Source organism: Pseudonaja textilis, chromosome Z (genome assembly GCF_049901715.1).
Source record: "Pseudonaja textilis isolate UNSWEBS1 chromosome Z, rPseTex1.2, whole genome shotgun sequence".
In the NCBI taxonomy this organism is placed as follows: Eukaryota; Metazoa; Chordata; class Lepidosauria; order Squamata; family Elapidae; genus Pseudonaja; species Pseudonaja textilis.
This window is the reverse complement of record NC_142008.1, coordinates 133526983-133552655: the sequence shown is the minus strand read 5'-3', so window position 1 is coordinate 133552655 and position 25673 is coordinate 133526983. Positions and strand designations below refer to the sequence as shown.

Below are 25673 nucleotides of genomic sequence, written 5' to 3'. Positions count from 1 at the left end.
GGTCCACTGGAATGAGAGAAGGGGAGAAAACAAGAAAAATACATTATTCATAACTCTGTCTCTGTCATCTCTCTCTCTCTCTCTCTCTCAATCATCTTGAATACATAAGCATACACGTATAATGATATGCATCTTCAATATCTAACCTAGAGGGAGCCATTTTGGTGTAGTCATTAAAACATCAGGGTAGAAACTGGGAGGCTAGGAGTTCTTGCTCTATCCGAGGCACAATGCCAGTTGGATGATCTTGGGCCAGTTACTTTCTCTCAATCCTAAGAAAGAGGCAATGGCAAACGAATGATTAAAAAAAAATGTGGAGAAAACTGCAGGGATTTTCTTCAGGCAGTTTCCAAGAGTCAGACATGATTAAAAGAAGAAAAAACATCTATCCCGCATCTAGGTCTCTCTCTCTCTCTCTCTCTCTCTCTCTCTCTCCCTCTCCTCTCTCTCTCCCTCCCTCTCTGTCCCTTCCACTCCTCCCTTCCTCCCCCCTCTCTTTCTTTCCTCCCTAAATCACTCCGTTCCTTCCTTCTTTCTCTTATCTATCTACAGGTAGTGTTTGGCTTACAACAATTCATTTGGTAACTGTTTGAAGTTACAACAACACTGAAAAAAGTGACATGAGATGTTTTTCATGCGTATGACCATTGTAGCATCGCAATGGTCACATAAACCAGCTGCTTGGCAGCTGACTCATATTTATGATGGTTGCAGTGTTCCAGGGGTCATGCGATCCCCTTTTGCGACCTTCTGAAAAGCAAAGTCAATGGGGAATCCAGATTCACTTAATAGCTATATTACTAACTTAAGAATTGCAATGATTCATTTGACAACTGTTGCAAGGAAGGTAATAAAATAGGAAAAAAACTCATTTAACAAATGTCTTACTTAGCAACAGAAATTTTGGGTTCTATTGTGGTTGTAAGTCGAGGACTACCTACACTTTTCTGTTATAGACCAAAAGTTTCTTTCTAATAATAGCATCTTAAAGAGCCCCAGTAACACCAGTCATGCTTATCCTTTGTGACTCTCCTTGGATGTCCAGGCAACCTCAGAAATGTTTGCCCTTTGTGGGTGGATGCACCTGTCTATGTGTCTGAATAGCAGAGAAGAAAGCAGCATTTAAAACAAGTTGTGGCAGGTTTTAAGGTGGGCCTAAAAGCAAGCCCTATCCTTTTGATGTCATTTCAGGCTATTAGGATCATAATCCTGAATATCACACCTGTAACTGCCAATTGGGAGGCAGGGTTGGTGGGAAGGCAATCCACTTTTGACATTCTGTACTGCTTCTGTGGGTCTATGGCATGTGGAATACGTATTTATTTGAAGTAATTTATTTTGCTGTTTTATCTCCCCTTCCTCCCTCATCCTCCAAAAGACTGGCAGGGTTCTTACATAAGAACAGGAGGGAACATTATCCTTTAAGCCTTTTGTTATCACCTTTCAAAGCAAGCTTCTTCAATGTATTTTGGTGTATTTCTATATATGTGTATGTAGGCATGGGTACCTTGGTTGCATTGCTACAATATGCTCACCCAGAAGTAAACAAATACAATTTTAGCTTAAGGTGATATGTGAATTCAGCCAAGAAATAATCTTACATCAGCAGGAATCTCTCCACCAGCCTACCTCATAGGTTGAAGTGATGATTTCATGTGATTATATATGAATAAATTAATGTTTAAATTGAAACGGCCCCTGGTAAAATCTCTCACAAAAATATTGCTAATGATTATTTAGTATGCACTTGCTTCTTCTTACAGACTCACACATCACATTATGACTTGATTTTATAATGTCTGAGCAATATTTAAAGAATTGCACATACCATAAACACGCCACAAAAAGTAACAAATTCACAATCATTGAACCATATTTCCTGCATGTCTGCTTAAAATGTTTTAAGGAAGGCTCTCCAAACTTGGCAACTTTAAGACTTGTGGACTTCAACTCCCAGAATTCCCCAGCCAGCCAGCTAATTTTTGTAGTGTGTTTATGGTATGTACAACTCTTTAAATTAAAATACTGAACAGCTCAGACATTACCAAATCAAGTCATAATGTGATGTGTGTAAGAAGAAACAAATGCATATTAAATAATTAATAGCAATATTTTTGGGAGGGATTATCAGAGGCCACTTCAATTTAAACATTTATTTGTGTATAATCATATAAAATCATTCCTTCAACTTCAACCTATGCAAAACAACCCTATGAGGTACACTGGTAGAGAAATTCCTGCTGATGTAAGATTATCTTGTGGCTGAATTCACCATATCACCTTAAACTAAATTTTGGTTTATTTACTTCTGAGTGAACATGCCTGGCTGGTTGGGGAATTCTGGGAGTTGAAGTCCACAAGTCTTAAAAGTTGACAAGTTTGGAAACCCCTGTGTTAGGGGGACAGTTATTGTGTGGTGAGAACTGATTTATGCCTGTGTAACTTATTATGGCTTGGAACTTTAAAAGAACACTGGATCACCTCACATCATCACGCACAAAAGACCAAGAGCAAAATTGCTCTGGCTGTAATCAAGAAATTAACTTTTTGTTGTTTTCCAAGTTCAGATTGTGCTTCTCACTCAGGCCCACCAGCAGCCAAGCCATGGCCTTTCTGGAAACTCACATTTGCCCAGACCTTGTATGAGACATCCCGTTATCACTTGAGTAATTTGGGCTGCTAAATTTATGCCGTCTTATCGCTTCAAAAATGGGGCCAGGCCGTTCCACAGGGAAGAGGCAGTGAGCTTTGCAGGCAGAGCACGTGCTCCAAAACCAACAGCAGATGGAAGGCTGCTTGTTCGCTCAACTTGATATGGCGTGTGTGCGTGCATGCAGCCACGCAACCATTTTTAAGGAAAGATGGATTGAGGCTAAATTCACATCTCTGATTATTTTAAAGCAAGGCTTTTTAAAATAAGATCTCTCTCTCTCTCTCTCTCTCTCTCAGAGATGATAGTTGGAAGCTGGGCAGAGGGAAGAGGTACAGGCAGAAATCCAGTGAAAAACAAAAATACGGAGGCAGCCCTCCCCTTTCTTGGGAGCCTTTATTCTTAGCGTGAGGTGTGAAACGAATCCTTCAGCACTCTTGCAAGAGACATCTGCTGTGAGACTCAGAAATAAAGCCGGAAGGGCCCTGCCCAGCGCTGTTAAGCTGTCTCAAAGCTTTGTTATCTCTCTTTTATTCTCTGGCTGATGAAAAGAACAGCACTGCCAATGCTTGTTTGGGGTGAGCCAGTTGGATTCAATGGTTAAGATCAGGACTGGGGAAACCGGAGTCCTAGTCCTATTTTAAGTATGGAAACCAGCTGGCCTGTTCCTCTCTCTAGAAAAAAGTCAATGGCAAGATACCACTCTTGCCGAGAAATTAGAAATGGACGTGTCAGTGAGCAGGTAGTCCCCGACTTACAACAATTCATTTAGTGACCGTTTGAAGTTACAACAGCGCTGAAAAAAACCCAGACTTACGACCATTTCCCACTCTTATTGACTGACCGCCCCCCCCACGGTCACATGATCAAAACTCGGATGCCTGGCAACTGGTTCGTATTTATGACAGTTGCAATGGGCCGGGATCACGTGATCGTCTTTTGCGACCTTCTGACCAGCAAAGTCAGATTCATTTAACAACCGAGTTGCTAACTTAACCACAGCAATGATTCACTTAACAACTGTGGCCAGAAAACTCGTAAAACGGGGCCACGGTCACTTCACAAGTGCCTCGCTTAGCGACGTAAACGTGGCGGGGCTCCATTTTGATTGTAAGCCGAGGACTAACCTCTGCTTGCCAGGATCAAGACTTACTGAAAACAAAAAAGGATGCCCGTTTAATTTCAGCCAGTAGGGCCAAGGCTAGATCGAAGATTGCTTTGAGACTGAGGTTTGCTGGTCCCCTCCTTCCAAGAAACTGGGTCCCAGTGAGCCTTCCCCTGAGACCCCTTCTGCTGGGGTCATGCCAGAAACCCTCCTACTGTATACTGCAAGATAGCCTTTTCTGGGGCCAGACTGATCAAAAACGATGCCCCTTCCCCATAGTAATAATACTCCTTATTGTGGCTGGTTAACAAGGGAACAGGGTAATAATACCCATCGGTCTAGAAAGCAGGAGGAACAAAGACGTAGCGGTTAAAGTACAGCAGCAACAAAAATCTCCCCACAGCCTTTAAAACCCATGATTTAGAGTTGAGGAAATTAAATTGTTATTCTACACTTGATTGGCTTAACTCTGTTAGAGTGGGGGGGGGGGGCATTAGGAACCATGTATTGCATTGATTTTTAATATCCTGTCCACACGCAGACATGGTTCCCCCACCCCCTCGCAGGCTTTATGAAAGTTGCTCTGATCTTCCCGTAGATCAAGAAAGAGCAAACCATAAGGATGTGACGAACTACGGTGCTGCTTGTTTGCTCACTGTCTATTTTCCAGCCGAGGAAAGGGATAAATTATGTCACTGAAAAATCCCCCCCGCCTCCACTTCCCCAAAGCAACAGAATGGACTCTTTGATTTACCTGGAAAAGGGGCAGCCAGCAAGGGATCAGCTTCCTGGTAATGTGTGGGCACCGAAGTGGCTGGTGGCTTTTTATAAAGAGAGCTGCCGAGCATCAGCTAAGCCTTTTTAGGGAAGAAGGAGAGAGGAACGCATTCCTCTGATAAGAATGGCCCTGATATGCCTAAGAGAAGGATGGAAAAGTGGGCAGTGGGATGCGGGAGGAGGGGGGAGAACTGGCTTAGGTTGACAGAGCCCCAGTAGAAAGGCTGCTGTCTCCAACTCTTTCCTGCACCCCATCTAAAGCGAGGGGATCCCTACAGTTCACTTAATGACTAAATGATCAATTAAAGTTATAACTGCACTGGGAAAAAAAAGTGACTTTATGACCGTTTTTCTACCCTTAACGACTGTTGCACCATCCCTTTGGTCACATGATCAAAATTTGGATGTTTTGCAATTGGTCTGTATTTATGGCATCTTCAATGTCCTAGAGTCACCTGATCACCTTTTTGCGATCTTCTGCCAAGCAAAGTCAATGGGGAAGGCAGATTCACTGAACTGTGTTAACAGCAGCGATTTCCTTAACAACGGTGGAAAGAAAAGTGGTAAAATGAGGCAAAACTCGCTTGACAAATGTTTCACTTAGCAACCCAAATTTGGGGCTCAATTGTGGTCATCTCTCAAGGATTACCTGTTCATTCAAATTCTTGTTCCAAGTTCACCCATGACTTGCAGAAACAATTGGGTGGAGTAAGATTAAGTCCAAAACGTGATCTTATAAAACCTGTTTATGAAACTGCTCTGCACTTGGGATGACCAGGCACATCTGTGCAATCGTTGTCCCAAAGGGGCTTTATCAAGAGGCAACTGGACTTTCTGGTTTTTCTTTCAAGATGTTTAGCTTCTCATCCAAGAAGTTTCTTCAGCTCTGTAGTTTCTGTGTGACTCATGGCCAGCGTGTGCCAAAGACACTTGAGTTACAAGAGATTCACATAAGTGTGGTGACCAACTTTGTCAGCATAGATCAACTATTCTCAGCTTGTCCTCTGGATGTGCCAAGATTAAAACTTTCTGAATTTCCAGTCAGCATGTCCAATAAGATTCCCATCTTATCTGGAAATTGTAGGAGATGTAGTCAGGGGTGCCTGCGGGGAGGAAGACATCAACCAACATGCAATTTAAATCCTGCCTCTTTGATTGTGGCTGCCATCTTGACTTTTTTTGACTGCTCCTTGCTGCTACCCTGGCTGTAACCATAACTCTTCTGGAGCATTCAAGGGTGTGGAAGAAGCAAAATTCCCCCTTACCTGAATATAAGCTACCAGTAGTCCTTGACTTAAAACACTTCATTTAGCAGCCATTTGAAGTTACAATGGCACTGACAAAAGTGACTTATGACATGGTCATGTGATCAAAATCCAGATGTTTGGCAACTGACTTGTATTTATGACGGTTGCTGTGTCTCAGGGACATGTGATTAACTTTTGCGACCTTTCTGACAAGCAAATTCAGTGGGGAAACTAGATTCACTAAAGAACAGTGTGACTAACTTAACAGCTGCAGTAGTGGCCAGTTGCGGTCGTAAGTCGTGGACTATTTGTCCAATGCTGGAATTAAGGCTGGTGACTTTCAGAGCGCATGAAAATGAGGTTGAGAAGATTCATCGTCCGGTTTAGCAGCTGCGTCTGATCCTGCTACCTTGGGAAATGGCACTGCATTTGCCTGCTTCAAATAGTAACATGCTATGATGGAAAAAAAGAGCATTCAATTCCTAGAATTGATGTTTTGCCTTGTTTTTTTTTTGTCTTAAATGGATCTGCAATTGGATAGACTGATGTTCCAATCTCCCCAAAGCGTTCTAAGACAAATTAGCTGCCAGTCCAAATTATCCTTTGGGATTATTGAGAAGGAAAAACTTCAGAGGCTACACAGCTTGTCTTGAGCCACTGGGTGAAAGAGCAAGACAAAGCTGTAATTAACAACAGGGCAGGAAAAGTGATTCTCACTCACAGTTTGGTTCTGCATCATCACAACACAGCTCTTAATATTCATTTATTTGGAGGTGCAGTTCTTAAGGACTGCAGTCAGTCCAGAATCTTCTTGATATTTTACCTAGTAAGCAAAATACCCACAAAGACGTTAGAGCAGCATTTTGGAAAGGTTCCTGATTTCAAGGAATCCTCTCCTATTCTCATCAATCTGCTAGATTGTAGAGAAGGTTCACAAAGTATTAGGCTAAACAATGGTCTATTGAGGCTGATTAACCTTATCGTCCCTCTCTGTGAAATGGACATGCAACCAACAGCTTTACCCTGCAAAGGGGTAGGGGGATTAGAAGTAGCAGGTATGCCATCTTTATGAAAAATTTTCATTGTTATCTTCCACTGCTGGTTTTCCTGTGGAGAAAGCCAAAGGCAACTGTGCATTTGAAACCACTGCCTTGAAATATTTAGGGAATATATCCAGGGAAGAATCCAACAGACTTGATAACACATGAAGAGGTAGTCAATTTCCGGCCTGGCTGTTGTGTGAAGGGGTCTGGAGTACAGGATTAAGTTGTTGATATCCCATCTTAAATGAAGCTATCTGACCAATGTTGATGTACTAAAAGAATAGTCTACCATGTCTAGGGGTAAGAAGCAAGTTATACTGTATATGAGTGCATATAAAATTATTCCCTGCATCCAACAGATAAGCAGTATTTCTCAACCTTGTGAACTTTCAGATGTGTGGACTACCAACTCTGGGAAGAGAATTCTGGGAGTTGAAGTCCACACACCTGAAAGTTCTCAAGGTTGAGAAACATTAGATAAGATTGTCTCAGAAATAAATATACATTCTCTTTCTTTCTTGATCTGACAACAAACTGATCAACAAACATAGTGATTTTCAGCAAGAACCTATTTTATTAAAGGATCATTAAAAAAGTTAGTATGTAAGAAAACGGAAGCCTCAGGGACCAGGGACTTCCATCTCTGGTGGAATTATCTCATGGGAATTATCTCCAACCTCCTGGTCTCCAAGTTGAAACAATGAAAAAGTTTTTTTGTTTGTTTCCGCAACTGGCACAAATCCTGCATCTCTTGCCAGGTGAGTCACTCGGGAGGAGAACTCAGACACTTGTTCTTTGGTGAGGTCAGGCAAGAAGCTACAAGAAGAACCACACAAATCAACAAGGAAAAGGTGTGAGCCTTTTGTGTCTTGATAAACAGTTGTCTAGCTTATATATCAAACTGCTCTAATTAAGGGAAAAATATCTTTCCATTATTTTTTTTCTGGTCATTTGTTTTAATACATTGTTTGCTTAATGAGCAAACAATGTATTCACTCAGCAGAGAAACCAGATCTTTATTGCATTAGTTTGTAATGCAATAAGACCATTTTGAAAAGATGTAAGATGGAGAAAATTGTAACCCAGGACACCAGAACAAAATCTACTTCACACACAAACAAAATTTACAGTCCAAAGACAGCTAAAAACCCTAGCAGCAGCCATGAGAGTTAGGAGGAAATTGCCTTTAGCTCTTAGTCACACAACCAGTTTTGCAATACTTTTCTTGCCCTGGAGCTGGGAAGAACTCTTACTGCCCTCAATTTTGGTGTCCTCCTAACTACCACTGATGACACAGATAAACCTCCAACTGGCCTCAAGGACTCTCTAAAAGAATGCAAATCACCAGCGGTCTGCAAGGAGTATCAATCCTTCCATTCCCTTCATCCACAGCTGAAGAAGCTTCTTGGATGAGAAGCGAAACGTTTTCAAAGAAAAACAAGAAAGTCCAGTTGCCTCTTGAAAAAGCACCTTTGGGACAGCTACATCCAACACAAAAGCACCCCAGACCACCCACTATATTATATCAATAAAGTGTATGGTCTGGGGATGTTGAAACGGCCTTCAACAGCAGGACTTATATGTGTGCAGTGTCCATCTGTTGGCTGCTTTGATCTGATTGCTCAAGCTGCCCATTTTAAAACACACATACACATACATGTAGATGGTAATGCTGAGTTCTAGGCACAGACTGGATAAAACTAATTCCACAGCAGACTTAGCTAAACCATTTGGACCTAAACAGATCAGAAACCTCAACTGCATCATCTTAAGTCACCCTAGATTATCCACACAGAAGTGCTTTGACTCAGCATAAAATGGGAAACTTCTATAAGACATTTAAAGTTCTCTTTAGCAACAGGCTGATGAGAAAAGAAAGAATGATAAATGGGCATACATGCCAAGGCGACAAGGCTGTGTAGGAAAACTCTTAACTTGGCACCAAAAACTCAACAAGACAAGCTCCTGAAAAGTTTTTACAACTTTGATGTCATTGCAGGGAAGGCTTGTAATCTTCTTACAAGCCTCCTAACTTCTGAGGACAAGTCTGTCTATAACTGATGCCCTCAAAAGAATGGGCAAGTTCATGTGACAAACAAGGTTACATGCACTACACATGGAGATACACCAAACTTGAAGTGGACTGCGGTTCTCTCCCAAACTCTCCTCAAAAATAATTTATCCAAATGAACTATTTTTGTATCTACTTAACTAGCAATTCTTGTGACTTCTTCAATACATCAAATTTCAATTATAAGTTGTGTACTCATCACTGAAGGGGCTCCAATGAACCAGACCCCTTGTTTATCTGGTTTATATTAGCCTTGTTCTCAGCTTATGTATTCTACTTATTCAGCTTATGTATTTGGCGGTGGTAGACCAACATTTGCTTTGATAGCTTTTTCTACCTTGGTGTCCTGCAGATGAGTGGATTTCAACTCCCATAATTCCCACAAACTATGACTAAACATTAACTGAACAAAACTGTAAACTTTTATATATAACATTATATAAATTTTTCATGAAGTTGATTATCCCACACTACCCAATATAAATCTGTACAGGTAGTCCTTGAGGGCAGAGCTTGTGTCACAGCGGTACAGCATAAGATCTTTAAGCTCTAAGATCGCTGCTGATATCTCCATTGCAGGACAGTCTCAACGGACCTAAACTGTCCTGTAGAGACGGTGACAGAGGAGGACACATCCTGTCGATCCCAGGGACATTGCAAAGTCCCTGGTAGATCTAGGAGAAGCCCGTTTTTCCCCGCAGTGGAGAGGCAGCCACTAAAGCTGCTGAAGCTGGGACAGCTCCGGAACGGAAGAAAGCTGGAAAGAAAGTGTGTCAGTTTGGTGAGATAATTTTCTACATGATCATTTTTCACATGATTGTTGCAACATCCTTGTGGTCATGTGATCAAAATTTGGATGCTTGGCAACTGATTCATTTTTATAACAGTTGCAGTGTTTTGGGGTCATCTAATCCCGCTCTGCGACCTTTTGACAAGCAAAGTCAATGGGGAAGCCAGATTCATTTAACAACTGTGTTATTAACTTAACAATGACAGTGATTCACTTAACAACAATGGCAAGAAAAGTTGTAAAAATGGGGCAAAACTCACTTAACAAATGCCAATTGTGGTTGTAAGTCGAGGATTATTTGTACAAGCAATGCAGCTGAATGGAAAGAAACATGAGTGACATCAATTCTGAAAAAAATTCAACCCCAGTGTAGAATTTGGACGTTTATTTTCTTGTCCTGCTGAAAATGAGAGAATGAAAAAAAAAGCAAAACTTACTTTGTTAACTCAACAATAAGAGTGGCTTTCGGAGCTGACACCAGACTCAAATTTGGTTTAAGATAATTCACCATGCTACAAAAAAGCAAACAAAGAAGAAATGAATGTAATTGGGAGTAAGTATTTTGGTCCCTCAGCTTGATCTGGAGTGGTCAGTGCAATTATGAGGTTTTTGTCTATCAACTTAGAAAAATATTGATAAAATTCCCCCAAACTTTCACTTGTCTCATCATACTGAGATATACATGAAAATGATGGCAAAAATTTGCATTATTATACTGACTGAAATATGTTCTGTTCACAAGGTATCTACAGAGGCATGGCTTTAAATGTGGATAGCTGTCAGTAACTTGAAAAAATTCATACAGGTAGTCCTTTATTCGTGACCACAATGGAGCCCAGAATTTTGGTCATGTTGCTGAAGTAGTAAAGTGAGTCACCACATTGAGTCAACTTTTGCAATTGTTGTTATGATAGTCATAAAGTAAGCCAATGTGGTCATTAAATGAATTGTGTGATTGTTAAGTAAACCATATGGCTGCAATACAAATTCAGCATATCCAATGGGTGTTTTTTCCCATTTTATGTGGAATGTAATCACATGACTGCAGGATTGTATGGCAGTAATTACATGACTGCAGGATTGTAACTCCGAGACAGATTGTAAGTAACTTTTTTCAAGTCCATCATTATTATTAATGGTCATTAAGCGACCAGTCATAAGTTGAGAATTCCCTGTAAAAGAGTTTGGAGAGTTGGCTGTATCATGAAATTTGTGAAACAACCAAATATGATGAGTGGGGAGGTGTTTCTTTCTAACAAGGCCAATAGCTATTTGGTAACGCTCACTAAACTAGCTAGATATAGTAGATCAACTCCCAATGAGGTTGGTTATTTCCCACATCTCAGTAGGAAATCAATAAGGAAGAATCCTGGCATCCCTGCAGAGAAGTTCCATGCTGCCCCATTCTTACCTGCAAGAGAAGAAGATGAGATTGAAAAGCTGTTGATATTTGGCTTTGTGATGGAGTTCAGGAAGGCAGTTAAGAGGCAGGAAATGGACACACACATCTTCTGTTGCAGGAAGGCCTAAAGCATTGGGAAGACACAAACTAGTGAAAAGGGAAAGAAACAAAAAGAGTTGGACCAGTGTCTAGAATAAAGATGGATTTACTTGGCTAGTAAATTCAGATGTCTGACCATAAAATTAGGGTGTTGCAAAGGTCAGTGGTTTACAGCATTGTATCAGCATCACAAGAAAAAGGTTCTAATATATGAGATTTACTCTTCCAAGCTTTCAGACTCATGCTGGAGTCCCATCATCAGGGAATTTCTCTCTACTGAAATATGTGCTTGGGGCTGTTCTGTGAGTTGTGTTTATGTAGTGCTGTCCTATTGGTTGATTGATTTGTTGATGGCTGGTGATTGGCTGTTTCCTTGTGCTGCCAAGACCTCAGCTCCTAAATATTTGATAAGCTGGTGGTAAATCAACACTCCTGTTAACTGACAAGGGATCCATTTCCTAGGTTCTAATATAACTCTAGGCAGGAATTTCTGGTTGCTAATGAAACATCTTGGCAAATAATAATAATATTATTATTGGCCCACCTTTTTCTCCTCCATCCCTGGCACTTCTTCTGGCTGTGAAGGTTTCAAAGGAAAAGCTTTATGTGGGAATGAAAATGAAATTTGCCCTGTGTTTCTATGGGAATAGATTTCCAGGATTGAATGAAACTTTCTCTCCTTATACATGGGCAGCAACACTAACTGGGCCTTCAGTGCCTCTCTCCTTCCAAAAGATATTTAGAAGTAGTCCTTGACTAACAGCAGTTCACTTAATGACCCTTTGAAGTTACAATGGCACTGAAAAAAAGTAATTTATGATTGTTTTTCACATTTATGACAGTTGCAGCATCCCCGTGATCACATGATCAAAATTCAGATGCCTGGCAACTGACTCATATTTATGATGGTTGCAGTGTTCTGGGTCAATGTAATCACCTTTTACAATCTTCTGACAAGCAAAGTCAATGGGGAAGCCAGATTCATTTAACAGCTGCAGTGATTCATTTAACAGCTATGGAAAGAAAGATCTTAAAATGGGACAAAACTCTTTAACCACTGTCTCATTAGCAACAGAAATTTGGGGCTCAGTTGTGGTTGTAAGATTTCTAAAAGTTGTTTGAAAAAGAGGACATGTAAATATATATCCCAGTAGCCTGAATGAAAAAAAACCCTGTATAAATAGATCTAATAGATAAGGTAGTAGCAGTGCATCAAGGGAGGGTTTTTGAGGAAGAGAAGCACTAAAGAAAACAAGTAGGTGAATAAAAGCAAAGTAATCATCTAATACACAAACTTGGATCATCCTGGTCTCCCTTTTCCTTTAGAAAGCCTTGATCAGGGAGATGTCCATAACAATTTTTGAAAAGTCCGCATTTATAAATGTGAGGTTCTTGGGAAATTATGACCAATGACTACCTAAAAGAGCAGAAACAGCATATAAAACCTCTACAAGTAGTTCTCAACTTACAATAGTTCATGTAGGGACCATTCAAAGTTACAATGACATTGAAATTTAGTGACTTATGACTATTTTTCACACTTACGACCATTGCAGCATCTTCGTGGTCACATGATTAAAATTCAGCTGCTTGGCAACTGACTCATATTTATAACAGTTGCAGTGTCCCAGGGTCATGTCAGTTTTTCCAATGAACAAAATCAATGGGGAAGCCAGATTCCCTAAACAACCATGTTACTAACTTAACAACTTCAGTGATTCACTTAACAACTGGCAAGAAAGATCGTAAAATGAACATGAGCCAAAAATTCACTTAACAAATGTTTCACTTAACAACAGAAATTTTGGGCTCAATTGTGATTGTAAGTCAAGGACTACCTGTATTTGTTAAAAGGGAGAGAACGCACCAATCATTACCTTTTGTAGCACACAATGCAGCACAGTCATCACCATCTTTCCCATCTTCAGATGGGGCCGAAGGGTCGTAGTGGGTGTGGTATCTCAGTTCATACAATAGGGTGGTGACATTGTGCAAGGAGATTTCCTGTGCATTCTGTGAATGAAAAGATCACCAGCGTGACAAGATCTTGTTCTGAGCTATGCTTGGATGCAGCCATAGCTTTCACAAATATCCATTGCTATTGCCCCACCCCCGCAAAAAAGTATCATGCTCACTTTACTAGGGCAGCCATTGATGGTTTTCAGCAGAGTGGGATCTTCAGCTTCAATGCCAAATGTGATATATGGGCCAGTGGTAATATCTCCCCAGTATCCACGTGCTGGTATGGGTTCCCCTTTCTAGGAGATGAGAAATCTAAATGAGTTAATTTGGTCTGTCATATCATTGTTATTTATCCCTAATTGGGTTTCCCAGCTAGCGTAGGAGGGAAAGCAATTATAAAGATGAGAAGGGGAATACACTAGGGCAATTTTGGCAATTTTAAGATTTGTGGGCTTCAACTCCCAGAATTCCCCAGCCAACCAGCCTGGCTGGGGCATTCTGGGAGTTGAAGTCTACAAGTCTTAAAGTTGCCAAGTTTGTAGAGCCCTGCCTTAAAACATTTTTAGCAGACATACAGGAAATATACTCTAATGGTGAACTTGCTAATTTATGATATGTACAACTCTTTAAATATTGATCAGCTCAGACATTAAATGGCTGGCTGAGGAATTCTGAAAATTGAAGTCCACAAGTCTTAAAGTTGCCAAGTTTGGAGACCCTGCACTACGGTTATAAAAGAAAAAAGTGAAACCTCCTTTTCCAACTTCTGCTAAAAATTCTGCCCCTTTCAGTAGGGGTTCATCATTAGGCCAATTTGGAAAAACACCATTCATTTTGGACCATGGTCTTCTGGTGGGAGAACTGACAGTTACAAATTAGATTTTGTGATTGCTTCTGATTCTAATTATATTTATATTTCATTCACATGGGAAGCTAAAAGGGTTTTATGACGGTAGCACAAAACTCTTTGTAATTTTTGTTGCTGGGATCCATCATAAGGAAAGTGGTCTTTCATCCTGTAGAGAAACTGAGTAAATGGCTGGGAAAATGGGAAAAAAGTAGAACCAAAGAAGATTAGAAACATGTAGCAATGCTGAAAGAAAAGCAGTGTTGCTCTTTGAGACCATAACAGATCTATCTGCTACTAGTTTTTATCTCTAAATAAATACCTAGAAAAATGGGTGTACAATAATCAAATTGCAGCAAATATCTAAGGATTTCTGAAAGAGTGGCTGTGAATTTGATACTTTTCTCTTATTATTTGAAAAATCTAGAAGTGGCTTCATGTCACTTTCACTCTGTTGCTACAGCAGCTTTACCAGACTATATCATAGGAAAGTTAAGAGTTTGGAGTACAGCAACCTTAATACAATTTCCTCATTCCTTACATCCCTCCTTACTCATTATCGCTCAGCATATGCTTCAGTGAAATATGCTGTTTTGAACTTGGACAAAAAGTTGGATTTTGTACACAGCTAGTCCTTGACTTATCACCATTTGTTTAATGACCATCTGAAATTACAAATGGAATTGAAAAAGATGACCTATGACAGTTTTTCACACTTAACAACCACATTTTAATGTGATTAAAATTCAGATGCTTAGCAACTAGTTCATATTTATCATGTTGCAGTGTCCCTTGGTCACGTGATCTCCTTTTGTGACCATCTAACAAGCACAGTCAATGAGGATGACAGATTCACTAAAAAGTGTGTCATTAACTTAACAACTATAGTGTTTCACTTAACAACTGTGGCAAATAAGGTAGTAAAATGGATCAAAATTCACTTTAAAGTGACTTGCTTAGCGACATAAATCGAGTTGATTGAGTAATAACAGATCCCAATTCCCCACAGTCGCCCCCGTCCCCCCCCATGTGTTCTTAGGTTTTAATATCTGATTTTAATTTTTTTAATTTTTTATTTTTATAACTGTAAGCCGCCCTGAGATGAGTGGCCAGTAAATTTTATAAACAAACAAGCAAATAGCTTTTGGGCTCAATTACGATAGTAAACCAAGGACTATGTATTTTACATTAAAGTATATCATTGTCCAATCAGAACTACACCACACTACCCCTCGCTGTCTTTACACTCTGGCAATCATCTAGAGCAGTGTTTCTCAATGTTGGCAACTTGATTATTTGTGGACTTCAATTCCCAGAATTCCTCTGCCAGCTCCCAGCATCTTAAGAAAGTGAAAGGCCTCACTCACGTGTCTGATGAGACGTCTAGATGCCAAGGTTTTGTTGGGGACATCGTAGGTAGCTTCTCGCATTTCAAAGGCCACGCCTGTATTACGCCAATGGAAAAACTCATGGAAGTTTATTGTTATGGCCTAGATGGAGAAAAAGAATACAGATAGTCCTCAACTTATGATCGCAATTGAGCCCAAAATTTATGTTGCTAAATGAGACATTTGTTAAGTGAATTTTGCCCCATTTTACAACTTTTCCTGCCACATTTTTAAGTGAATCACTGCAGTTGTAAAACTAGCAACAACGTTGTTAAGTGAATCTGGCTTTCTCATTGACTTTGCTTATCAGAAAGTAGCAAAAGATGATCACATGACCCTGAGGTACTGCAACTGTCATAAATATAAACCAGTTTCCAAACATTTGAATATAAATCACATGACCATGGGGATACTGCCATGGTAATAAGTGTGAAAAATGGTCACCAATCACAGTTTCAGTACCATTGAAACTTCCAATGGTTATTAAATGAATTGTTGTAAGTTGAAGATTACCTGTACTGTAAGGGCAGGAGGAATGCCCCTACTTTGTGCCCCTGTAGTCCCACACCCCAAATGTGATTGGCTAATGTTTTCCCACATTTTAGTTACATACCCCATGCTCATGCAGTTTCATGGTGAGATCCCAGTCACACACCCCACGGCGAGAGTCATAACGGGTGCCCAGATATTGCCGGAGGCGCAGGTCCCAAAGCTGCTTGATCTGGAAAGCTTGTGGGTCTGGATTCCGCCAGAACTGAAAAATGGCCTCTAATTGGTCCCGTTCCCTGAACTATCCAAACATGAAGAAGAATTAGGAAGTTGCTGAACCCCATGTAGATTTCGGATCCTACATGGGGGGTGGAGCATCAAGGAACTAAATCCCAAAAAGAATGTCCCACCGCTTTTTCATTTTTTCTAACGTTCCTTGCCTCTTTCATGCTTTTAGTATTTTATTATATAGCATTCAGAGTCTCTCTGTGAGGAATTAACAAATAAAAATGTGGAATGCAGTAACTTGGATCCACAATCCAGGATGTGTGGTTATAGATTGTGGATCTCAAAGAGCCACAACAGCATGGTAAATACATCTTCATTGTTCCCTCAGTGATAATAACCTGACTGCTACACTGTTTTGCATTTCACCTTGAGTGCAGAGAAGTCCAAAACAGGGAGATTAGACAGCTGGAAGTCAGAGTCTGTGATGTAACGGATGAAGAGGGCTGCTTTCTCCTGCAGATAGGCAGCGGTCTGGTTCCGGAGGAGAGTGTTCCCCATTAGTTCCAACAATGTCTCACTCTTCTCTTGGGTGAAGGAGGACGTAGCAAAGGAATATCAATTGTAAGGCATTATGATTCAATTTTCTGGATCTGCCACCTATCCCCAACCATCAGTGATCCAGAAGCCCGAATCAATTGGTTTCAAAAGGAGGGTATGAAGGTGGAGTAGATGAGAAACCATACTTTCTCCTTACCTTGTAGGCCCATTTTGTCCGGAGGCTCCAGAGCCAGATTCAAGAACAACAGCTGCCGACTCACAGCCTCCAGATTGTTCTCCAGAATGTAGAACTGAATGAACGAGAGAGACAATTAGCTGAGCAAAGTGGAAAATCTTCCTCATTACACTGTGAATATCAAAATGGAAAATGCCTTACATCGATTGGACCACTGAGTCATGGAGACCAATTTTTTTTAAGCAGATTAAAAAGATGTGAAACATATCACTGATCTGCAACATCTTATTAAGTTTGTCTCTTAATTAAATAAGACATGCTTAGCACAAAATGAAATATCTGATTGTCTGGCCTGCAGCGCTTCTCAAGCTGGCCTCACTCCTGTCTCATTTCTGGTTCTAAAGCAGAATAACTGATTGATATTTTATCAGTAAAAGACATGATCAGAAAATTATTTCCTGGGAGAGGAGAATTCTTATCCAGTTTTTAAAATGGGGTATCCACTCAAGCTGACAGAAGCAAAAATGTCTGTGAGTTAGTGAATATATGGTGTGTACCAGAGTAATATAAATTGGCAGGTTGTGAAAGAGAGAGAGTTGGTTGCAGGAAGCTTGGGGTGGTAGGACTTCTCTTAAGGAGGGGTTCTGTTCTTTATATTTTAGATTTTTTTTCTTGACTGTATTGCCTGTATATTTGTAAATAAAGATATTACAAAGATAGTGCAGCTCTTCAGTATTGTTGCATCCCAAAACAGCAGCAAATCTACCCCTCCTTCTTTCCATTACAGGTAATCCTCGACCTATGACACTTGAGCTCAATTTTCTGTTGCTAAATGGGACATTTTTAAAGTAAGTTTTGCCCCATTTTACAACCTTTCTTGCCACACTTGTTAAGGGAATCACTGAAGTTGTTAAGTTAGTAACTTTGTTAAGTAAATCCGGCTTCCCCATTGATTTTAGTCAGGTTACAAAAAGTGATCATGTGACCTTGGGACATAGCAACGGACATAAATAGGAACCAGTTGCCAAGCATCTGAATTTTGATCATATGACCATGGGGATGCTGCAACACTCGTGTGAAAAATAGTCATAAGTTACTTCTCTCAGTCTTCTTGTAACTTTGAACAGTCACTAAATGAACTGTTGTGAGTCGAGAGTTACCTATGTTCAGATGCTGAAAACATCCAAACAAGCTTTGTAGAAATAAATTCTGGATCCTAAATTCTTCAGCTGTAACCCACTTAGTAAAATCTCACTCCCCTCATCCTTACACTCTTCTGGAAAATTATTTCTCCATTTTAAAAGCTTTCTCATTTTACTATTCAACTATTTAACTGAAATTGATTCACTGTCCAAGAACCGTTGTACTCCAATGCTTCATTCCTATCATAAAGAATTCACCGCTTCAAGCAAAGCTCCTATGAGACCAATACCAGGAATTCAAAGTTTTCTTTCGCAGCCCTGCTCCATTCCCTCCCTCCACCAATCCTCTTGTTATGAAGTGACACTGAAAAATGTATGCTGTCAGAATCACAACTGTTGACTCATAGCCTCATGATGAAGGAAGGGCACCAAAGGACGTCTGCGAACGTAGGAGTTGCTATGGGGGATTGCAGTGATGTTGCATCTGTGGTCACACATGCCCTTGTTCATCTTTGCTTCCACACCTTCACCTCACATGTCAACCACAATATGCATGAACTTCAGCACTGTGATGAGCTGAAGGACTATCTTTGGTGGAAAGCTACCAAAGCAGCCCTGTCAGACTCCTCACTATGACGGGAATTAATTAATGTCTTCACACATTTTAGGAAAAGGAAAAGAGGAGGCAATAAATCACCATCATTTTATCACATGGGCAGGATGACTTAAATTTGAGAAGAGAATTCACTGGTTTTGGTGCCAGTGATATAGCCCAACAAAGAAATCATTTCCCCTGCAGAAGAAAGTACAGTTCTTTTTCCCAATCTCCTTAGTGAATATTAGCTACTGATAATAGACTTTTTATGGAAAAGCAGCTAAATATGAGGAATTCTGGTATTTTCTTGATGTTTCAAAACATGCTTAAATTTTGTAGCCAGTCTGTTAGGGTAATTTTTTTTTGAAAGCTGAATATACTGTGATGCGAATGGACAATTGCTCCTTAAAAATTATTTCAAATATTTATTTTTATTTACTAGTACACTTTATTACCTGCCTTCTCTCCATCATGGAAATCAGTAACAGAATAACTGAGTTGGGGGGACCCTGGTCTAACCCTCTGCTGAAGCAGGAAATCCTATACCAGGGGTGTCAAACTGGATTTCTTCGAAGGCTGAATTAGCATTATAGTTCTCTGTGGGCCCGCTGGGTGGGGGGGATGTCTCCTGCAGCACTTTGCCGGCCAAACAGGGCATGGGGGGGGGCTGTGTGTTGCCCACCTGTGTCCCGTTTGGGCTGGCAGAGTGCTGCAGGAGATTGTCCAGGCTGAAAACAGGATGCAGGGCAGCTGTTTTGGCTGCCAGAGGCACCATTTGTCTTTTGCTATTTCCAGGCCAGCCCCATGGGCCAGATTTAAGCATCCTGCAGGGCTTGAGTTTGATACCCCTGCCCTATACCATTTCAGACAAATGGTTACCCAATCTCTTAAAAACTTCCAGTTGGCACATTCACGATTTCTGGAGGCAAGTTGTTCCACTGATTAGTTGTTCTAACTGTCTGGAAATTTCTCCTTAATTCTAGATTGCCTCTCTGCTTGATTAGTTTCCATCCATTGCTTCTTGTTCTGCCTTCAGGTGCCTTGGAGAATAAGTTGACCTTCTCTTCTTTGTGGCAGTCCTTGAGATATTGGAACACTGCTAAGTGTTCCAACAGAACAGTTCCTATGCTGCCTCCTAGTCATACTCAGACCTGTTTTAGTTTCAGCAAGATTGCTATTGCATCATTTTACATCACACAACCAAGATTTTTTATCACTGTTGCAAACCTATTCCTAGAAAACTCCCATTTTGATGGGCAACAGACAAAACTTTATACTAAAATACAATAAATGAAGACAATTCTAAATTATTTAACAGAATGGCAGTGATTCATTAATGAAAGAAATAATTTGCAAGTCCATTCACTGGCAGAGAAATGCTCTTCCTGGAGCAGATGCAAAGAAACGTACATTCTAGCTATAGAATTTGATTTGTCCTGTTGCCCAAATACTATACGTCAGCAAGGCCCCCAACCTTTTGGACACCAGGGACCAGTTCCATGGAGAGAGGTTTTTCCATGGACTGGAAGGGGTGCGATTTCATGTGCTGCCTGCATCCCAGATATGGGGCTTCACTTGTTTGTGTGGCCCGGTTTCTGGCCATGGAGTGGTGCTGGTCCATGGCCCAGGGGTTGGGGACTCCTGCTATAGGTGTTTTATTAAGTTATTATCAAAATAATAAATCTGCAAAGTTTAGCCAAATAACCCAAGAAACCATTCAGTCTCTGCAGAATGCAGTGGGCAGGAGGAAATAAAACATAAAATGAGGGAAAATGCAACATAGTTATCAGGACAAACCAAATTGCAAAAATAGCATAAGAGAATATGGCATAGAAGGAAAAGGTTACGCACACTGATTTTTCTCTGAGGCTGCCGATGCATCTGACTCATCGTTTTTAGGATGTGTCGTGCATCTATTGATCCCACTAGCAGGATGTTCAGTTCAGGAATGCCATTCTGGGATAGTTTCAGATGCTCCGTGGAGGATTCTAGAGCTACAGAGATAATTAGTATGTTCGTTCACAACTGCCAATATTCTATGTTAAAAACATATGTTATTTTCCTAATAGGAAAATACTGCAACATTCCTGGCAAGGAATATTTTAGTATTCTGCATCTGTAAATAATTGCACATGAAGTAAACAGTAATTTGCAGAAATGAAAAATGGCAGAAAGAAACTGCTTAATTTTGTGCCGTGTAACGATTATGTTAGCTTCTGTTTACTTATGGATCATGGAATCCGTCAATTTTACTGGGGAATCTAAATTTTTGCATGCAGCCATATCAAGGAGGTACAATCTTTTTACAACAGTGAGCATCTCGAGATTTGACAGCATATTGTAACTGCTTTCATAAATGCCCATAGTGGAAGGCTTTGTCTTTTTCTTAAAAAGCTGCCAGGATAGATATTATTCACTAAACCACCCATTTATTTGAAGGCAAACCAACTCCTCTGGTCTACTTTTAGTTTTTTTTTCTAGTTAGGAAGCTACATTTTCTAACAAAGCCTGGGCTAAAACTTTAATTAAAAAAAAACTCTGTCAGGATGGTACAGTGACCCCGTGGATCCAGAGCATTTAAAAAAAATAAACATAAAGCCAGAGGAAGAAATAAAGGATTGCTTTGCAACATATCAATTTCATATTTTCAATTAAAAACACCTTAATAATTAATAGCAGGTAGGATATGCAGAACCTAACAATATTGATAATGGATAGAAAGTTGAGAGGAGGGAATAGCAATATTACCCCACAGGAGCATCAGGTTGTCTCTCTGTGTATGTATGTTTGTGTATGTAACACCTGCATAGGCTGTCATCCAACAGATCAGCATCTGGTGGACCTAGAAATACTTTTTATTCAGGGGTAGCTGCTCTCTAAAGATAACATCACATTTTTGAGCCCACACAGAAGCAGAGAGAAGAGAGATTTTGCAAGTAAAAGCAAAAAGCTCCTTCAACATTTGTGGGACAAAAGGCTCCAATTTCATAATAAAACATGAAAGCAGAGAGGAAAAGGGAACTCTGCATTTTGAAAAAAAAGTGACACTTACCCATTGCTTGCAAATTGAGCGCTGGAGAAAACCCCCACCAAGCTGTGGTGCCAAAACCATTGCCAGTACCTGCTGCTAACATGGCTGCAAATAAAACATAGGGAAAACATAAAATTTAGGAATTATATATCAGAAACCCACCACAGTTGAATTACTCTCTTGCTATAATGTTCACATTCTCATACTAACCTGATCTTCCTCTAACAGTGTCACTCTGGGCAGCGTGCAAGAGAAACAAACAATAACCAGAAGAAATTACCATACATTAAAAAAAAAACTACCCGATGTACAAATTATAAAATGGCATCCAAAGCAAGTAAACAAGTAGAAGGGAACTCCACTCAAATGGATCCAAAAAGCAGGGTCTTTGATTTTGCCGTGACCTTATTAATCTAAGAAAAACCGCTCTTTTCAATTTCATCCTTTACCATAGAACTGATCTATCTTATAGGATTGCTATCTTCCATCTTGTGCAAATTGATGCCCATATTTTTAATTTCTTGTGAACAATTCCAGTTCTTGGAATTACTGTAAACTGTAATGTTTTTAGATTATCAAACTGGAGAAGATGATAAAAAATGCTATTCTTTTGATTTTACTTCTAGGGCAGTTTACTAAGTAGATGCCACATACTTTTCTCTGAAAGGCAATTTGACTTACATCATTTGTGAACCAACATAATTCAGGCTAACCTAAATTTTAAACTGAAAGGACAAACCTATTTACAAAAGACTCCCTGTTATTTCCCAGTGCTTGTCTCTATATTTAAGAGACTTGATCATATGCACCTTTGTTCCTAATTCGAGCAAATCTTTTCAGAGAGGGCATGAACAGGCATAGAATATAAATCCCTAATTATATCAATTTGCCAGGAATCAGGGATAAGTAAAGCATTTGCACTGAAGAGAAATAAAAATTCACTAGAAAGAATGAAAAAAAAGATCAGAAGAGCTGCAGCATTTGATATAACACGAAGGCATTTGTCATATTCCGATCCCCACAATGGCCTCAGATAGAGATTATAATGATGTCAAAGGATCATCTTTCTACTAATATCCAGGACACCCAATTCTTCAAGTTTTCATTTTAATTATTTCAAAAGTGCAAACTTATAACAAAATTCATATAAGACTCCAAAAATTAGCCCAATAAACTGAGTAGGATGCTTAGTTTTATATTTTCTCATATATTCTGCATGGCAGGCTGCTTTTAAGGTGAAAAAGAAAGGCAGTAGTGTAATGTGATTCTAAGGTTGGGGTGGAAACATAATGCATGGACCATATATATGACTAATATCACACTGATTTGGACTAGGAGTAAGCATTGTTAACATGATTGCAACTTTAAATAGGAGGAACTTGATTTTATTGTGAACAAATACTGTGGGGAGCAACCTGACAAATTCAATTTATTCATATGAACAAAAGCATAACAATTACATGGCATGACCTGCTTCTGATGGTCTTAATTCAGTTTTCTCTCTTGGAAGAATTAGGAGTTACAGTTAGAAATGAAAAATAGATAGGTAGGCAGGCAGGCAGGCAGGCTGGCTGGCTGGCTGGCTGGCTGACTGACTGACTGACTATGCAGGGAAGGGCTGCATTTCAGCAATAAAATTTCTGGCAAAAATTCTTCCTTGAAACCCTGGTAAAGGGTTTTATCCATAAATAATTACATTGTGAGTTAACTAACTATAGAGGGCAGATTTTTAGAGCTTTGATTAGTGCTTACTAATCTGTTTTAAAATGGAGCATCAAATAGATGTAACCAGAAATTGGATCTCACCATTTAATATTGCAATAATAAAATAAGCTGCAAAAGATGGAATAGTTCTAATCTTATTACATTATGGCTTAGCACAATCTTCAAATACAGCTAATATTACTCTAAATCAGTATTTCTCAAAGTGTCAGGGGTCTAAGGTGTCTGTGAAATCAAAATTATTTGCCAGCCTGTATTGAAAAATAATACATTAAAATCCTATCGAACAATTTTGAGAAGTGGTAGTGGCAGCAAATGCATCAATTTTATTTTTAGTATAATAAATATTGATAAATATAATCCATACCAATAAAAGCTTTTTTAGAGTCCTATATAATTTTAAAAGTGGGAAGGAGACCTGAGAGAAAGAAATTTAGGAAGCACTAATGGAGAAGGCTTATGTTCCTATCCAAGGGCTTATTTTCCTATCAATATTTTCTTTATTAGAAATTAAAATGGGGACATTTACAAATATTTATTTATTCAACATTGAGAATATCCTGAAAGGTCTCAGGGACCGCCAGAGGTTCTCAGACTACAATTCTAGAACCATTGATGTATATCAGTGTTTTTCAAACTTTGCAACCTTAAGATAGGTTGATTTGAACTCACAGATGTTAGTTAGGGAATTCTGGGAGTTAAAATCTACTCATTTTAAAGTTACAAAATTTGAAAAATACTGTCCTACATAGTTTGTCTGAAACACATATTTTTGTAGAAAGCACCACTGAATTCAAACCACCTTATTTCTGAGTAAATTGTAAGCATAATGCACCTAAGATGCTATGATACTAAGTCTGTGAGAGGAAGATGAGGCAATACCATAATAGCAATAAATAGAGTTAACGCAATATAAAGCAAGGCATGACCCTTGACATCTGATATTCACACAGGTAGTCCTCAACTTAGTTCAAAGTTACAACAGCACTCAAAAAATGACTTGTGACTGTTTTTCATACTTATGACCATTACAATATCCTCATGTTCACGTGATCAAAATGGAGAGACTTGGCAAAGGACTCATATTTATGACAGTCCCCTTTTGTGACCTTCTGAGAAGCAAAGTCAACGGGGAAGCCAGATTCACTTAACAGCCACGTCACTAACAACTGCAGTGATTCACTTAACAACGGTGACAAGAAAGATCGCAAAATGGGCACAATTCTCTTAAACAGAAATTTTGGCTTCGGCTGTAGTCATAACTCGAGGACTACCTGTACTCCTATTTAGATGGCCCATCCCTTTCCCCGAGTTTCCCTTAACCAGCACTGAACTGAACTCGAATTTAAAACCTCCTCTACTGGATGTGTGTCTGTTCTGCTCACCGGCACTGAACGTCAGTCCGGTCTACCCCGCCATCCTTTCTACCCTCTCAGTTTGCCTTTAAGTGGCGTTACCCGCTTTTTCCCTCCGCCACGATCCTCCGCCGAAAAAGTGGGTCGAGGCGCCCTTTCAGGCGCAGATCCCTCCTGTCCACCCTCCTGATGGAAGTCGTGACAGACAGCTCCCTGTTCAATCAGTCGCGTCCATAAGACGCGCAACAGCCAATCCAAGCCCGGGAAAGGAAAAATAGGCGAGTCGTGGCAGGTAGCCAGGGACGCGGTCTCCCTGGCAACGGGGCCTGCGGCGATAGAGCGGCATGTCTTGGCGTAGATTATTACAGAGATACGCTTTTTCTCCTTTGTCGTTTGAATGAAATGCCGTTTCTTCCATTTCAAGACCGTTTATGTCAGGCGTATATTATATGTACTTACTAATATGCTGTCATAATAACATAGAAGTCTCTGTGGATGCGGTCATGAACTGCTTGAGGGAAGGGAGGGGGCTATCCTGGGTGATTAAAAGAAGTTTAAAATGAAAAAAAAAACACGGCGAGTGAATGGTTATCTACGGGAGAAGCGTTACCCCCTTGCTGATTGTATTAATATACTTTATTACTTGGGGAGGGAAGGGGGTTCCTGTATTAATGTACTGCTTTGCCTAACCAAAACCAAAATAATGTGGAGAATAATAACATGTAGGCGTCTTCTGTGCAATAAATGGAATAAAATCATTTAGCTGTATAGGAATTAAAATAGGAAGATTATCTTGGCTGCCTTCTATGGGTGGGCCAGAGTTCTTCAACCTAGATAGGTTGGCTCTGATACTGCAGCGGACAAAGAATATTGTCAATAGGGATTGTCTCAGCATAATAAATAATTGCAATTCAGCAGTCTCTAGAAAGAAGCTGCTTTTGGTTGCAAAAGGGGGCAGGTTAATATGTAGTTGATTATGTGCCATTAAATTGGTACC

The 25673-nt window shown here is 39.9% G+C and overlaps 1 protein-coding gene across 11 annotated transcripts; it reads right to left on the bottom strand.

Annotated features, from left to right (window-relative positions):
• Positions 1 to 7373: 7373 nt before the first annotated feature.
• Positions 7374 to 24920, bottom strand: DNAAF3 (dynein axonemal assembly factor 3). 11 transcript variants are annotated; one of them, XM_087918031.1, is made up of 14 exons: positions 24779 to 24861; positions 23060 to 23101; positions 21810 to 21834; positions 21621 to 21704; positions 20420 to 20562; positions 16853 to 16946; positions 16525 to 16682; positions 15995 to 16171; positions 15361 to 15483; positions 13320 to 13442; positions 13062 to 13197; positions 11095 to 11209; positions 10121 to 10195; positions 7374 to 7638 (listed from the first exon to the last, which is right to left on the bottom strand). In XM_087918031.1, exons 4-14 carry the CDS (start codon positions 21700 to 21702, stop codon positions 7443 to 7445), a joined length of 1422 nt encoding a protein of 473 aa, XP_087774157.1. In that variant the 5' UTR covers positions 21703 to 21704; positions 21810 to 21834; positions 23060 to 23101; positions 24779 to 24861; the 3' UTR covers positions 7374 to 7442. The 11 variants fall into 11 exon arrangements, with proteins under 11 accessions (XP_087774157.1, XP_087774156.1, XP_087774154.1 ...); XM_087918030.1 differs by having other exon boundaries at positions 24707 to 24856; XM_087918028.1 differs by lacking the exon at positions 21810 to 21834 and having other exon boundaries at positions 24779 to 24866.
• Positions 24921 to 25673: the final 753 nt, after the last annotated feature.